Source organism: Pristis pectinata, chromosome 37, assembly GCF_009764475.1.
Source record: "Pristis pectinata isolate sPriPec2 chromosome 37, sPriPec2.1.pri, whole genome shotgun sequence".
Lineage (NCBI taxonomy): Eukaryota > Metazoa > Chordata > Chondrichthyes > Rhinopristiformes > Pristidae > Pristis > Pristis pectinata.
This window is the reverse complement of record NC_067440.1, coordinates 6,805,889-6,821,402: the sequence shown is the minus strand read 5'-3', so window position 1 is coordinate 6,821,402 and position 15,514 is coordinate 6,805,889. Positions and strand designations below refer to the sequence as shown.

Here is a 15,514-nt window from a genome sequence, read left to right as displayed (position 1 = left end):
GAGACGCTGTTCTTCAAGTTTGCATTGGATTAGAGTAACATGCCTTTAATTTTATCTCACAATACCCTACAAAAGCAGTTATTTAGTCCCATTCACTGACCAGCAGTCCAAATTATTAATTCAGAGCCAATTCATGGTTAACTATTGTGCAGCGTAACAATTTACAGTGCCAGTGACCGGGTGCAATTCCGGCCACTGTCTGTAAGGAGCTTGTACGTTCTCCCCGTGTCTGCATGGGTTTCCTCCGGGTGCTCCGGTTTCCCCCCACGTTCCAAAGACGTACGGGTTAGGAAGTTGTGGGCATGCTATGTTGGCCCCGGAAGCGTGGTGACACTTGTGGGCTGCCCCCAGAACACTACACAAAAAGATGCATTTCACTGTGTTTCAATGTACATGTGACTAATGAAGATATTTTATCTTAGAACACAATCATTTCTCATTTTTTGTAACATGCGCCACCGTATAACATTCTTAACTGCAACTGTGAGGTTGGCAAGTGCTTGAAATGCATCCTACCACAGGTCAATGGCTCCGTAGTAGCAGAATCAAACACAACGGGAGAGTTAGACAACAGGCTCAAAGGACAACGAGTTGGTAAAAGCAGATTATCTGGTTGTTATCACATTGCATTGAATGGGAGCTTGCTGTGTATAAATTGGCTGCCGAGTTTCCTGCATCACAATACTATTTACATTTCATAAACTAGATTCAGCGCTAACCATTGCGAGATGTCCCAAGGCTGTGAAAGACTCAGGGTTCCAACCTGAAATGTTGACAATTCCTTTCCTCCCACAGATGCTGCTCAACCCGCTGAGTTCCTCCAGCTGATTATTTGTTGCACTAGATTGTGCAAGTTTTCTCTTAGTTTGTACAGCTGCCTATCGGATGCAAAAGCTAATTTCAGCACTACCTCAAGAAATGGGAGAAATTAGTCTCTGATTCGACAGGACGAAGCGATTGCAGGAGGCGAGTACAACTGGAAACAGTTTAGCACTAGTGACCTATGTTGAATTTCACTCTGTCTTGGAAATGAAATAAAAATCTTTCATTTCTTTCAGAACATCTCAATGTGATTAGTACTGAATGTAGTTTATGAAATGTGATGCAAGAAACTCACTAGCCAATTTAGACACAGCTAGCTCCCATCAATACAATGTAATAATGACCAGATAATCTGTTTCACTAATGTTGACTGATGTCTAACTAATGACTAAGGTGCACTTTAAATTAACAGCAATTCACTCCACTGAAGTTTACAGCCGGTTACCATTTAAACTTAGCAGCTAATGTACACGTGGCAAATTGCAACAAATGAAACCAATGACTAGCTGACTGGTATTTTCTTTTGGTGGTATCATTCAGAGAGGAAGAGCGGAAGAGAAAAAAAATTGCCGCAGGAATACTTAAGCACATAATTTGTTGTGTTTAAGAATTCTTCCAAAGTGTAGAACATCTATTTCTGTTTCCCTCTCCACAGATGCTGCCTGACCTATTGAGTGTTTCCAGCATCTTTTGCTGGGAGAATCAGTCTAACCCAAGCTCAGATCCTGCTGTCAATTCTAACTTTCTTTAGCTGTCAACTGAACTAAGCAAAACGTATACCACAATGGAAGAATTAACTGGATCTACATACAACTTATTTTAAGATATACAAGCTACTCATAACTTCAATATTTGGATGTCAAAAACAGAAAATGCTAAGAATTTAAAAAATGCTGATCTTAACATTTTTAACACTGTGGTAAATATTAACATTAATGCGGCACCTATAGCAAAGGATAAAGAACTGTTACAGAAGAAAGAGGGTAAGAAATAACACCACTGAGTATCAAATGCCTTTTTCCTGCTCGCTTTTAAATGCCTGCTGATGATAATATAGTGAAGCAATTGGTACATAATAAGGAGCCTCGTGCATCTCCACCTGAGTATTCCTCTGGCATTTCTTCAAACAGCAGGTACTCCTCTCCACAATAGAGGCATTCTAGAAATGCTAATGTTGGACAAGAACAGTAAATGGAAAATTGGAATGGGCTCAGTCCCAAAGCTTGAGATCTAAAACTGGCAATAACGTGAAATACACATTTATTAATATCAGATCAGTTAGGTTTTAAGTTATAACTTGCATTCGTCTGAAAACCCAACCTAGTTCCCCACCCTGCCATTTGTCAACTGTGGTTCAAAGAGTAGGTTTCTCACCTTGAGTCAAGTGATTCCAGGTTCAAAGTCCCCTCCAAGGACTCGAGCACAAAAATCTAGTCTGAGTCACGTCAGACGAAACATTGACGAAATCGGATGAGACGTTAAACATGGGCCTCTAAATTTAATCTGCTCATTATCAAACAGCCCAGCCTTCTCTCCCCATCAGTATAGCCTAACCTGGTGGGCATGTCCCACAGCCTTGTTATTAGCAAAATACCACAGAGATAGAAGTAAAATCTGCCTCTCACTGCCACATTAACCCATTTGGTCTCACCCTATCACAGGTATTTACTATACCCTATCCATTCCTTGCCCACCTTCTCTGCAACTGAAAACTTTTCTCTTTCTCAGTTCTGAAGAATCTTCAACTCGAAGTATTATTTCAGTTTCCCTCTCCATGGATGCTGCCTGACCTGCTGAGCGTTTCCAGCATCTTTTGCTTTTATTTCAGGTATTTAAAAAATTTTCTTCTTCCTTGGCCACTGCACTGTAAAGCATTCGAAGTTACCACAGTGTAACTGATTTATTATTTCAACGATCGCATTCACACTTACTGCAGGTCTGCTGGGCCGTGAGGTAGTTCGTATCTCCTCTGGCTTCCCACGGTTCGCATCCTGTGAAAGGATCGGTGACCCTTCAGGCTGAGAGGAAGCTGTGGCGTAGGAAGTAGTAATAGGTACCAAATTAACAGCTGCAAACTTGTAACAACAAAATATCATCAAGAAAAACACAGCCAAGTCCATTCCTCACACAATAATCCCAGGCTGCACATCTAATTGAGTTTTAAACACTTCTGCTATTGTCCTACTTAAATCACCACTTACCTCCTCTTATGATAACAAATCATCCCTTCAGCTGAATGCCTCTGGTTGACCCAAAACAAAGCACAATCTCCTTGAAAAGGTTACGTGATGGAAAACCATTACTTGAAACCAAAGTTAAAGACCATGTCTTTTGGAACTTCGTAGCCAATTACTGTTTAAGTGCAGTCAACATTTACATTAAATCTACAGCACATTAAAAGATCATTTGACACTACTGTTTTCATTGGCAGTTGTGCTCCATGGAAGTCTCCTTCTATACATCCTCATTTAACCCCATCAGTACACCTATCCATTTCTTCTCTCCCGTGTTCCTTAAACACACCAATGCTACTTACTTGCCTCAACTACTCCACGTGGTGACGTTCAACATTCTAACACTATGATAATGCCATTTCTCTGGATTTCCTGTGGAATTTATTACCGATTATTTTATTTCCAATTTCAGTTTGCCCTCAAACTGAAACATTTTCTCCAAATCTATGCTATGAGAGCTTTTCGTAATTTCAAAGATTGCCATCATCTCTCAGCCTTCTCTTTGCTAATGAAAGCAGCCCCAACCTCTTCAATCATTGCCTACAAGTTCTGCTATCACCCCTTGAGCACTTTGTTTGGACTTTTTCCAATATCTCTGTTCCATTTATAATATTAACATACTGATTCAAATGTAGTTCAGAATTTGATATGCTCAATCTATTTTCTCTTTTTCAATCCTATCCTCCTAGAAAATTAATCTTAAATGTTTCTTTTTAAGGAAAGACCCACAACTGCATTTTTTAAATAGCTTATGCAGCTGTAGTCTTGCGGTTTACCCCAATAAGATTCTTCTTCTGTGAACAGTATGCACAGTCTTGGCAAAATTTGATTTTTATTTTCTAATAATTTCAGACAAAATCAATGTTTCTACTTGGGCATTTATTTTGCTCCTTTATTGATTTGAATTTTCAGGACTGCACAGAATTAGGGGCATGCAGCAGACAATTTATCAGTGTCAGAAGAGCTTCCATCACGCTGCATTTCCAAGAAAAATAAGATAATTATTAATACTACGTGCTTGGGCTGCCTGATCTGTTTTAAAGGGATTTTTTGATTTATTAACAAATTATTTATTAACTAGAAAAAAAACTTAAGAGAATTTAGCAAGGTGTGCAATTTTTATTAGTAGGTTAAAGCCCAAATATGGGGCACTTTTGCAATATTTACTGCACAATCTAATTATCATAATCTGCATGTTTATAAATAGCTGGGTATGCATTCTTCCCTTGCACTGACTACCTCATTCACGATCTCCAATTCAAGTCCATTTAACATCGAGATGAGGAAGAATTTCTTATCTCAAAGGATTGTCCCTCTTTGGAATTCCTTGCCCCAGCCTTGAATACACTCAAAGCCAAGATAGACAGATTAATTCTTCATCAGTAATGCATTCAAGGGTTATGGAATCAAGACAGGGGGAAAGTTAGATCAGCCCTGATCTTACTGAACAGAGGAGCAGGCTTAAGAAGTCTACTTCTCCTAATTTGTTGAAGTTCATATGTTCTTCTATGTGACTCCAGACCCATCAATATGGTTGACTCCTAATTGCCACCTCAGATCAATAGGTAATTGGAGATGCATTGTCAACAATGTCCCCACCCTGTGAAAGAATAAAAACAGGGTGTGGAGATGGGGGAATACTATTACTGAATGGTCTGGTCTCTGGCAATCTCCAAATGTCTCTGATCAACTTTAGCACAGGGTCTAGCCTGCTTTGGGCATCACTTTCTCTGCATATAATTCAAGACCTTTCCGGTATAAATATAACATACCATCATTTTAATTTGTTATGTCATGTGGAGTAACTACAAGATTAAAAAGTCTCTTTCTAAACTCATTAAGCATCTTTGGTCAGTACTTCAAACCAGCCCACGTACTTGTAATTCTGTTGCGCTCCATTGAACCAGTCCCAAGTACTCGATGGGGGCCAATCTGAGGGAGACTCTCTGCTCTTTCCCAACCCGGCTCAATCCTACGCAAGTCTGGATTGCTGAAACCAAATCAAATCAGTGATAAGAAATCCCACACTGCACAATTGATTGAAAATGTTCACAAATGGTTAACCATGGCATCAACTATCCAGCAGGAAACCTGCCAGTATGAAAAGGTAAGTGACTATTGACTGTACCATTCCTTCCGAAGTTGTGGAATAAATTTCACATTTACCTTCCAGTCACCAGGCAGCAAAAAGAAAGCATACATCTCAAGGTCACCCTCCTATAATAAAATCAACTTCCCATCTAATAAATGGAGCAAAGAAAGAGGAAGACAAAGGAAGAAAGACTTGCATTAATACCAAGCCTTTCACAACCATGGCATGTCCCAATTCACTTCATGGTTAATCAAGTACTTTATTTAATCAAATACGTACTGATATAACGGTGGGAAACACAGTAATTAGTGCCTGGAGCTATCCAATACACAGCAGGAAATAAATGACCAGATCACCTGCCTTAGTTTGTTCAGGGTTCAACGGTAAACTTGATAGAACTCCCCTGAAAAAGTGGCCGTATCACCTGAGAGGATAGATAAGCCCTCATGTGACAGCAAGGCAGCACCTCAGTTGGAGAGAGCTGCAGAACCTCACACAAGTAACACATTGTACATCCCACACTTCCTTTATCCACGTGATCAGTACTGCAACTAGGAGCAATTATCCAAATCGAGGTAGGGTCTGAGACATTGTTAGCTCTCAGGGTCTCTATCTGTGGGGGAGAGCTGCATCTCTCCAATGGCGGTAGGATGAACTCAAATCGCACAGGACATGGACAGGAGAATACTGCACAAGCTGAAAGAATAGTTTTCGATGTTTGAGTTTTGCTTTATGAGATGGATTGAAGTGTGCTTGAGAGGAATTCAACATGGGCTTCTGACATAAAGGTTTCTGGAATCAAATTAAAGGATTGGTTATTCAGAATTCACTGTCATTGGCTTACAGTCAGTAATGTGTCTGCTTTTATTAATTGAACCTGGAATTTTTAACCATATTGCAATCTATATTCCAGTGACCTTGAAAAAGATCATTAGAATAATTTAAGGTCCCTGCTGGTCACTTTCACCAATTTTTATTTTGATTTACCACCCGGGCGCAAGACCTTGTGTCAACCTGCAAAATCTGGAAGGGATAGAAACGGTACAGAGTTGAGTTATTTATATTACCTTGCACGTGGTGCCTGCCCTGGACGATTTATCAGGGCACTACTGCTGTTTAGTGCTGTAGCTATGGAGGTCGTTCTTTGAGGAACCTTAAGCCAATAAAAAAAACCAAAGTTTGTTCAGTGCAATATTCCAACAACAATTCCATTATGCATTAAGCATACATTTAAAGCTGAGAGATTTTTGATAAAGGTCTTACTTCGGTGAATTTATCTTTCTCTCCAGGACAATTATGACTTGGATTTTGCACCACATTTACAAAATGGCATAGCCTGGTCTTGTGTTATTGGCTGCCAGTCACTTGCACATTTAAAGGTCAAATAACACGGCTGTGATTTGTTTCAGATTTGTGCTCAATAATCAATTAATTACATGATGCAGTCTGCGCGGTAATCTGTGTAATATTCACCTGCTACTGAAGTGCTTTTCAGCAGATTTGTAAAACAAATTCAAATGTGCACTGTTATTGCTTTTGGCAGTTGTGCTTATGGACAAATTTAAAATATATTTAATACAGCACAAGATTTCATACCCAGGAATGGACTCAAAGGAGTTTACGGACAATCAATGACTCTGAAATGCAGTGACTTACCTGGGGAAAATTAGCAGAAAATTTGCTACATTCATTGGTGAAAAAGACAATGAGATTATTAGATTTTTTTTTGATGTTATTTGTTCAGTTCGGAAAGATACCAAAAAAAATTCTCCATCTCAGTAACTCCCTCCTGTCCTCTGGGAGCTCTAAGCTTTTCTTTTTTCCTTTAACCCACCACTGTCAACCAGCTAGACCCCATGAACAAATAAAATATACAAATGAATTCCATACATCTAAATAGCATGAAAGAAAATAAAATTTGGGAGCAAGCAATTTGAGGCCTTGGATTAATACCTCGTCTGATTAAATTTAACCTTCCCACAGGTACTGGCTTGGAGGTGAATTTGCCCCCTCTGATGGTGATGCTCATTAAAGTGACACTTGTAATGTCAGCAGCAGGGTTAGACAGTGTAATGGATATAACACTGGCTGCAAGCTTTGGTTTCAATCTACCCCAGACTATTGGGATGATCGTCTCCAACTCTGTGCTGCTCACAAATCAAATAGGCACAAGCCCATGGGTATCTGTACTACCTCAATGCACGCTGTACTTAATGTAACTGCACTGTGTAATGAATTGACCTGTACGATCGATATGCAAGACAAGTTTTTCACTGTACCTCGGTACAAGTGACAATAATAAACCAATGCCTACACAAAAATTGCAGATCATTCTGTCTCAAGCTGTTACACTAATTACCTCATACCCTATCTATATCTTAGAAAAATTCACCTCATTATCCTTGACTAACAAAGATTTTAAAATTTTGGCTTATATTAGTAAGCGAGAGTAGGAAAGATGCTACAGGATGCAACCAGAGATGATAGCGTGAGGTTGGAGAGCAATGTGTAGTGCAATTATATGCTGTTAACCTTTCTAACCCATGCTATACTTGGTGTTCAGAGAGACACCGTGACCAAGGCTTACTTTTGACCCATGTATTACAATCCCTGCATGCTCTGTGCTGGCACTAAATGCTAAAATTGTGCTAATCCCTCACTTACAAACTAACAGAAGGAAAGAAATGGCTACACAGAGAGGTTTTAAAAGCACGCCACCAACCTGACTGAAATGCTGTGCTCCAAAGTGTTTCACTAAATTAACAGACCCAACGCTTTACTGATCTCATCAGCCTTAAGTGCATGATTTGTTCTTGAATGACACAAGCAGAATATTCATGCAATTCATAAATGGGGAGGTCAAGACTAAATGAACACTTCTGAAGAAGGGAGTTAGAGGGGGTGGAGAGTGGGACAGTGAAAGGGTGAGAATCAAACTACGATGCATGAATGTCATTGCCTCGTCATTGTAAACTCATATACACCTTTTTTATATAATGTCATTAAAAATACCTACATTCACAATTATGGAAAAACGTCTAAATACACTTGTCATACTTTATTATACTCTTGTCAAAGCTGCGCTTTAGTGCTTTCACTGGAAAAGGGTGCATCTACTGCGTGACCACCTTCTGTTCTGTGACATTAGAAGTTATACTGCAAAGTTCACAGAAAATGCTTGCAAAATGCATAATATGCAGATAAATCACTCTGCAACCCACATCACATCAGCATCATTTGGTCTCTGTAGATCCTAATTTGGCATGCTTTCCATGAAAAGTAAAATAAAGATTTCCAATTATGATAAACCAAGACCTTGGAATAACAGCCTGAACTCAAAGGCAGGTCAAGCCAGGGAGCTACCTTAATATGTTAAGATAGCAAAAGGCATAATCAATTTGTTTGAGGGTGCCTGTTAGCTTGCTTCCTTTCGTAATACAACAAATAAACATTTCTTTTTGTTTTTGGACAAGCTACAATTTACCTTTGGTGGCGCTTCTTCAGTCATTTTAACCCACGGTCCAGAGTCATCTCTGTTGGCACGAGGAGGTAGCACAGGAGTCTCGGAGGTGGGGTCTGAGTTCTGGCGCAACATCTCACCACGCTTCACTGGCACAGGCTCCTGGCTTGGGAAGGCAGCGACATTCTTAGTCGGTTGGTCTTGGAGTGACTGAGACCTTGGAACCGCTACAGAAGGTTTCAGCGCAACTAGGTGCGCCACTTGAAACTGAAAGAAAAGATTTCAAGTCTGCACTTAAATCCTTGCCAAAATGAAGGGGATTAATTCAGTTACCGAATAGCCTTCAAAGCTCAAAAACGAAAACAGATTTCAGCATCTGCAGTCTCATCTCAAAAGCAAAATACTGCATCAGGTGAAAATATGAAGTAAAAAAAGTGTTGGAGTGAACCAGGTCAGACAGCATCTGAAGGTCGTCAACTTGAAAGAGTTATCCCTGCTCTCCACAGAATGTGCCCAACCGAATGTTTCCAGTATTTTATGTAATTTCTCTCCTCTGATCAGAATATTCACTTTTAATATTTTATCCTGAATCTCTGGCAAGTATGAATTGTCTGTTGCTTAAATTTATTGCAAATGAAGTTGCTCCAAAATTGAATGACCGGTTACATCATATATTTATAAATCAAAGTCTTGGCACAAAATTTATGAAGAAAGATGCAATGCAGCCAAGACGGTAAGATGAAATGTATTTAATATTTCAAAAAGTGTATTTTCACTCTGAGCTAATATTTTGCAAATTAGCAAAATAACTGTTTCAGCTTAGAACTGGGGGGGAATGAATGACGGTGAGCAACAATAGAATGTAGTCTGGACTTACTGCCTCAATTACCAAAATCCAGAGGGAAACCTGGATACAGAATCAACCTGTGAAAGTCATCCTACATCATATGTTGACACAAGAGGCTGCAGATGCTGCAACCCGGAGCAAAACACAAAATGCTGGAGGAACTCAGCGGGTCAGGCAGTGGTTGTGGGGGGAAATGGATAGTTGATATGGATCTCGACCCGAAACGCCGACTGTCCATTTCCCTCCACAGATACTGCCTGACCTGCTGAGTTCCTCCAGCATTTTGTGCTTTGTTATGTCGTATGTTGTTGATACAACAACAGTTAATACTTATTTTAAGGGTTTCATGGAAATGTTGGCATTAATCATGAGCTTTTGTGCTTCCCAGACGGGTTCTGGAGAGTGTTGAGAACTACTTTTCTCAGTGCCGATTGGTTCGCAATATCAATGGCAAAGAGAAGACAGGAGAATGATCTACTTGAGATCTTTAGAAGGGTGGATGTACTGATGTTTCTCCTTGTGATAAGGTGGCACGGTAGCGTAGCGGTTAGCGCGACGCTATTACAGCGCCAGCGATCGGGGTTCGATTCCCGCTGTCTGTAAGGAGTTTGTACGTTCTCCCGTGTCTGCGTGGGTTTCCTCTGGGTGCTCCGGTTTCCTCCCACATCCTAAAGACATACGGGTAGGATAATTTGGGGTTTAAAATGGGCAGTGAGGACTCGTTGGGCTGGAAAGGCCTTTTACCATGCTGTAAGTAAAATTTAAATTTATAAGGTTCAAATTCAAGGAAAGTCAAGGATGCGGAGAGGAGCTTGGAAGAACTTTGTTGACCACAAAATAATGAGAGGATGGAACCTGCTCCCATAATTAACTGCTGAAGTGAATAACACTGATATATTTAAGGGGAAGATAAAGACACAAGGGACAATAAAATACTTGCATAGGCTTTGATGAAAGAAGCTCATGTAGCATAAAATGCCAGTTGAGTGAAATGACTGGTTTCTGCAACGTGTGCAATGCAACTTGATAAATGAATGATAGAGAAATGGGGGGGCTATGTGGGAGGGAAGGGTTAGATATATATTAGAGCAGGATAAAATGTTGGCACAACATTGTTGGCCAAAGGCCCTGTACTGTGCTGTAGTGTTCTATGCTCCATGTGTGGACAAAAATGCTCTCTATTATGAAATGCAAACAACTTCACATGCTGTTGAATTAGGGACCTGGTTACTGAGTTTGACACCACAACGTTTAAGCAAAACAAAACAAGCTGCTGGAGGAACTGGGTGGGTCAGGCAGCATCTATGGAGGGAAATGGACAGTACACGTTTTAGGATGAGACCTTGCACCTGACCCGCTGAGTTCCCCCAGCAGCTCATTCGTTGCTCCAGATTCTATCATCTGCGGCCTCTCGGTTCTTCACAGTATTTAACTCGCTTCGATGATATTGGAGATGGAGCAGCAGCTATTGACGAGCGGAAGGAAGATCTGTTTCTGCTGTGCATGAACCATGTGTTGCCATAAAATAATCCAGGGCTACAGCGGTTTTCCACCCGCCAGGAAATATCAGTGACAATCCAGCCTCGTGGCAGACACCCACCTTTGACTGGGCTCCCTGTGGCTCCACAGGCCGGTGCATGGGTGGCGTCTGTGAAGCCTGGGTGGAATTGTTGGGTACAGATTCGGAGAGGGACTGCAGCGAAGGATCAGATATCGTGGTCCCCATCTTCGGCTTCGCACCAGGAGAGTTCTGCCGGTTCATTTTGGAGCGTTCTTCGACCTTCGCAGACAGAGAGATATGAAAGCAGGCATATAATTTGATATAAAGCAAAACCACCAGCGGTTCATGTTGATTAATTGGACTCAGCTGTGTAATCTTGGTCTCAGAATTTAAATTTTTTTTTAAGTTTATTTTACTTACAGCGTGGTAACAGGCCCTTCCGGCCCAATGAGACGGCGCCGCCCATTTTAAACACAATTAACCTACCCGTACATCTTCGCAATGTGGGAGGAAACCAGAGCACCCGGAGGAAACCCACGCAGACGCAGGAGAACGTACAAACTCCTTACAGACAGCGACGGGAATCGAACCCTGATCGCTGGCGCTGTAATAGCGTCGCGCTAACCGCTACGCTAAAAGGACTGTACCAAACAGGGTCACGATTCATAATTTCTTGTTTGCCTAGAGACCAATGCATCACTTTTAGGTGACTAACACTCGATGCTAAATTGTAAAGGGCAGCAATACTGAATAGATTGTGGTAAATGGATATTTATTAAAGCCTCTTGTGTTTGAACAACTAGACAGTGCATTGGTCAGTGTGTGAAGCTGTGGCATGCAACCACATTACATGCACAACTTGCATGACTCATGGTAAACAATGCAGGTCAAACCAAGCAACTCTTTGCTGAACAAGAAACACTCAATTTCAGAGAGCTTTACCGAACATCCATCTTTTAATAGCTGCCTTAAGCTGGTTGAATTGCTGCCTTTGTCAACCTGTATAGAATCAACTGCAGAAATTGAGTTTCCTGTGACTAATTATTCATTCGTAGGATGTTGCTGTCATGACCAAGGCTGATATTTCTGCCCGTAACTAATGTGCCTTGAAATGACTTGCTAGGGTAGTTAAGAGTCAACCAGGTTAGTGGATATGAAACTACCAAAACCAGAGCAGGTAAGGATGACAGATTTCATTCCCTGAAAGATTAGTTTTATTTCCTTTAAAAGGACAATGGTCACCTTTACTTATGTTTGTTTTGTATTTCCAGATTTAATTAAATGAATTTATTTTCCACTTTCTCTCCCCACAATGTGCCCAGGTGGAAGATGTTTAGTTCATCAAGCTTGCGTTAGGCTTCGTTATAAGAGTGCACAAGGCCACAGATAGGTCAGAGTGGGAGCAGAATGGAGAGTTAAGGTGGCAGGCAACAGAAGGCTCAGGTGCTCCAGAAACTGTTTACCCAATCTACGTATGGTTATTGCAGTGCAGGGGAGACCACATAGTGTACACCGAATGCAGGACAGTAGATTGAAGGATGTGCAAATGAATTGTTGCTTCACCTAGAAATACCGCTTGGGACCTTGATAGTAGGAAGGATGGAGGTGAAAGTACACGTGTTGCATCCCCTGTGGTTGCATGGGAAAAGATTAAGTTGGTTTATTAATCTCATTCCTTCCTTTATCAAGCCACAGCTATCTAGATCAATGGTTCCATGAAAAACAAGACTCCATTCATAAATACTGATTTTTAAAAAAACTTTTCACTGATCTTTACACCCTCCCTGAGCTCTCCTCTCAAATAACATTTCAATCCATCCTACTGAATCAAAGAATAGTATTCATTGTGTTGGATTTTGCAAAATTCTGTGATCACTATTCACGTGTTTTAAGATGGGGAATGTTGGGGAAAGGGTGAAGAGGGACTGGTCAAGAAGGGGGGGAGCATAGGTTTACAATTAGAGCAGGGCCATTTGGAATGATCTTTATTTCTTAATAAAAAGATTAGGAAAGGAAATAATCTTCCTTCACACAAAGGGTATTTGAAATCTGGAATACTGACCAGGAAAAAAAGACTGTGGCCGAGGAGCAAATGAAAATTTAAATAAGGTATATTGATAGATGGTTGAACAAAGGTATGATGGTTACTAAACCAAGGTGTTAGGATAATGAGCAATGACCTGATGCCCATGATTTAACTGAAAGTCAGAATAGGTCAGGTGGGCTGAAAGGTTTTTGCTGTTCCTCTGTACATAATCAGCTTGCTTCAGCCACATCTGTGTAACGGTTAGCATAATGCTATTACAGTGCCAGCAACCCGGGTTTAATTCGGCCACTGTCTGTGAGGAGTTTGTACTTTTTCCCCATGTCTGCGTGGATTTCCTCCGGGTGCTCTGGTTTCCTCCCACATTCCAAAGACGCACAGGTTAGGAAGTTGTGGGCATGCTATGTTGGTGCCAGAAGCGTGGCGACACTTGCGGGCTGCCCCCAGAACACTCTATGCAAAAGGTGCATTTCACTGTGTTCCTATGTACATGTGACTAATAAAGATATCTTGTCTTATCATCTGACTCGATGACATACGCATCCCCTTAAAGGCTAAAATGCCCAGGCAGATCTGCTCTGCGTTGCCCGACCACATCCAACATAGAAATTGGCTTAAAGGGAGAAACAAATCCCCAGAGGACAAACTGGAACACTCGACGCAAAAAGATGAATTTCACTGTGTGTTTTGATGTACATGTGACAAATAAAGCTATCTTATCACACTGTTTCTCAATATCTGCTCTAAGAACAGGAGTTTCCAGAGGATTACCTCCTTTGCCCAGGCTGGCTTGTCAGAAGGATTTACATTTTTATTGTAGTAATATAGCTGCTTCTTTTCTTGAGGCTGCTGCTGCTTCTGTAGCTGCTGCTGTTGCTGCTGCTGTTGCTGCAGTGACATGAGGAAGGCATGCTCCTGCTGCAGTTGCCTCTGAAGCCGCTCGGACTGCCGTTGCTCCTCCAGTTGCTTCCGCTTGTATTCCTGCAATGAGTACACAAGGAAGCCAGTCAGGAACGACGGCAACTTACTTTGCAAAACGCAACAGCTTACTGCATGTAAAGCTAATCAACTCAGCCATGCCAACGTAAAAGTGTTTGCTCTAGTAAAGCAACTAACACCTACTTCCCCAGCGTCATCAACATTAAGGTTACTCTTGTCAGCATCGTCAACAGCGTGCACTACTTCTTTATTTTAAACTGATATGAAGTAAACCAATGGATGCAAAACTCCCAACAGCAAGACCATCAAAAAAATGTAACGAGGGTGAATGCGTTGTTGGCAAGGCGAGCATTTATTGGCTTTCCACAGATGTCCTGAAATTGTTGTGATGATACTTATCTTGTTCCACTGCAATCTGTACGGTTACTCGTTACTCTCATAGAATACTGAGTGGACAAGAACAAGGTAGATGGAATATCATGTGGAAATAAGCGAAGTCAACCGCTTTGGTTTAGAAAACAGAGTAACATATTACATGGTTACAGATTGGGAAATGTTGATTTCAAAAGGGACCCAGGTGCCCTTGTAGACAAGTCACTGAAAGCTTACATGCAGATGCAGCAAGACAAACAGTATGCTGGTCTTTGTCACAGAAAGATTTGAGTACAGGAGTACTTAATGAAGTTATATGAAACTTTTGGTGAGAGCACACCTGGGGTATCGTCTACAGTTTTGATCTCCTTACCCCAAAAAAGGATATACTTGCCATTGAGGGGTGCTATGAAGATCCACTAGACTAGTTCCTGGGATGGCAGGTTTGCTCTATGTGGCGTGTTTAAGTAGAGAAGCCCTATATTCTTATCAAGTTTAGAAGAATGACAGGAGGTCTCACTGGAACTTACAAAATGTGTTGGGTTCAACATGCTGGTTGCTTAGAACCGGGAGTCACAGTCTCAGAATAGGATGAGGAGTGGTGAATATTTAGAATTTTCTACCACAACAGACCATAAAGACTCTTGTTATTTTCATTCATTTAAATGTTGGATAAATGTTTCTGGAGCAAGGGAAATGGGTATACTGCAGGAAAAGGAAGCTGAGCTGGAAGATAAGCCACGACCTTGTTGGATAATGCAGCAGACTCAAAGGGCTAAGCAGCCGACTATTGCTCCTAATTTTTAATGTTTCTGATAGTTTCAACACAAGTGTGCTGTTAGGTTACACTAAAGGGCAGTTAAAAGTTAAACAAACTGTTACAAGTCTGGGATCACAAATAGAGCAGACAAAGGGGGAAGTGCCCTTCTTCAAAGATCACACAAGTGGTTGAATTTGATCAATCAATGGATTCCTTCATACCAGAATTTTATGTCCCGATTTATTTTTAAATAGAACTCAAACGACTGTCTTGAACACGTTCTTCGGATTACTGCTTCAGCGGCACAAGCACTAACGCTGCACTCAAGAAAAACCTTGTACTACTGTAAACTCTGGGCTCTTGTCTAATGATCAGAACACTAATTTAACAGGGAACTTTGGTATGGGAACAAAGAGTTTTCAAAGCAATTAGCCCTAAAACCA

At 41.0% G+C, this 15,514-nt stretch overlaps 1 protein-coding gene across 2 annotated transcripts in view; it reads right to left on the bottom strand.

The window, feature by feature from the left end:
• The window catches only part of LOC127586696 (misshapen-like kinase 1), a 110,828-nt gene that overhangs the window by 45,891 nt on the left and 49,423 nt on the right, over window positions 1-15,514 (bottom strand). For both annotated transcript variants that reach the window (XM_052044843.1, XM_052044844.1), the window contains 6 exons: window positions 13,772-13,981; window positions 11,056-11,235; window positions 8,633-8,875; window positions 6,216-6,301; window positions 4,934-5,046; window positions 2,754-2,851 (listed from right to left, as the gene is read on the bottom strand). In XM_052044843.1, coding sequence (XP_051900803.1) covers window positions 2,754-2,851; window positions 4,934-5,046; window positions 6,216-6,301; window positions 8,633-8,875; window positions 11,056-11,235; window positions 13,772-13,981 — 930 coding nt within the window. The remainder of the gene's footprint in view (window positions 1-2,753; window positions 2,852-4,933; window positions 5,047-6,215; window positions 6,302-8,632; window positions 8,876-11,055; window positions 11,236-13,771; window positions 13,982-15,514) is intronic.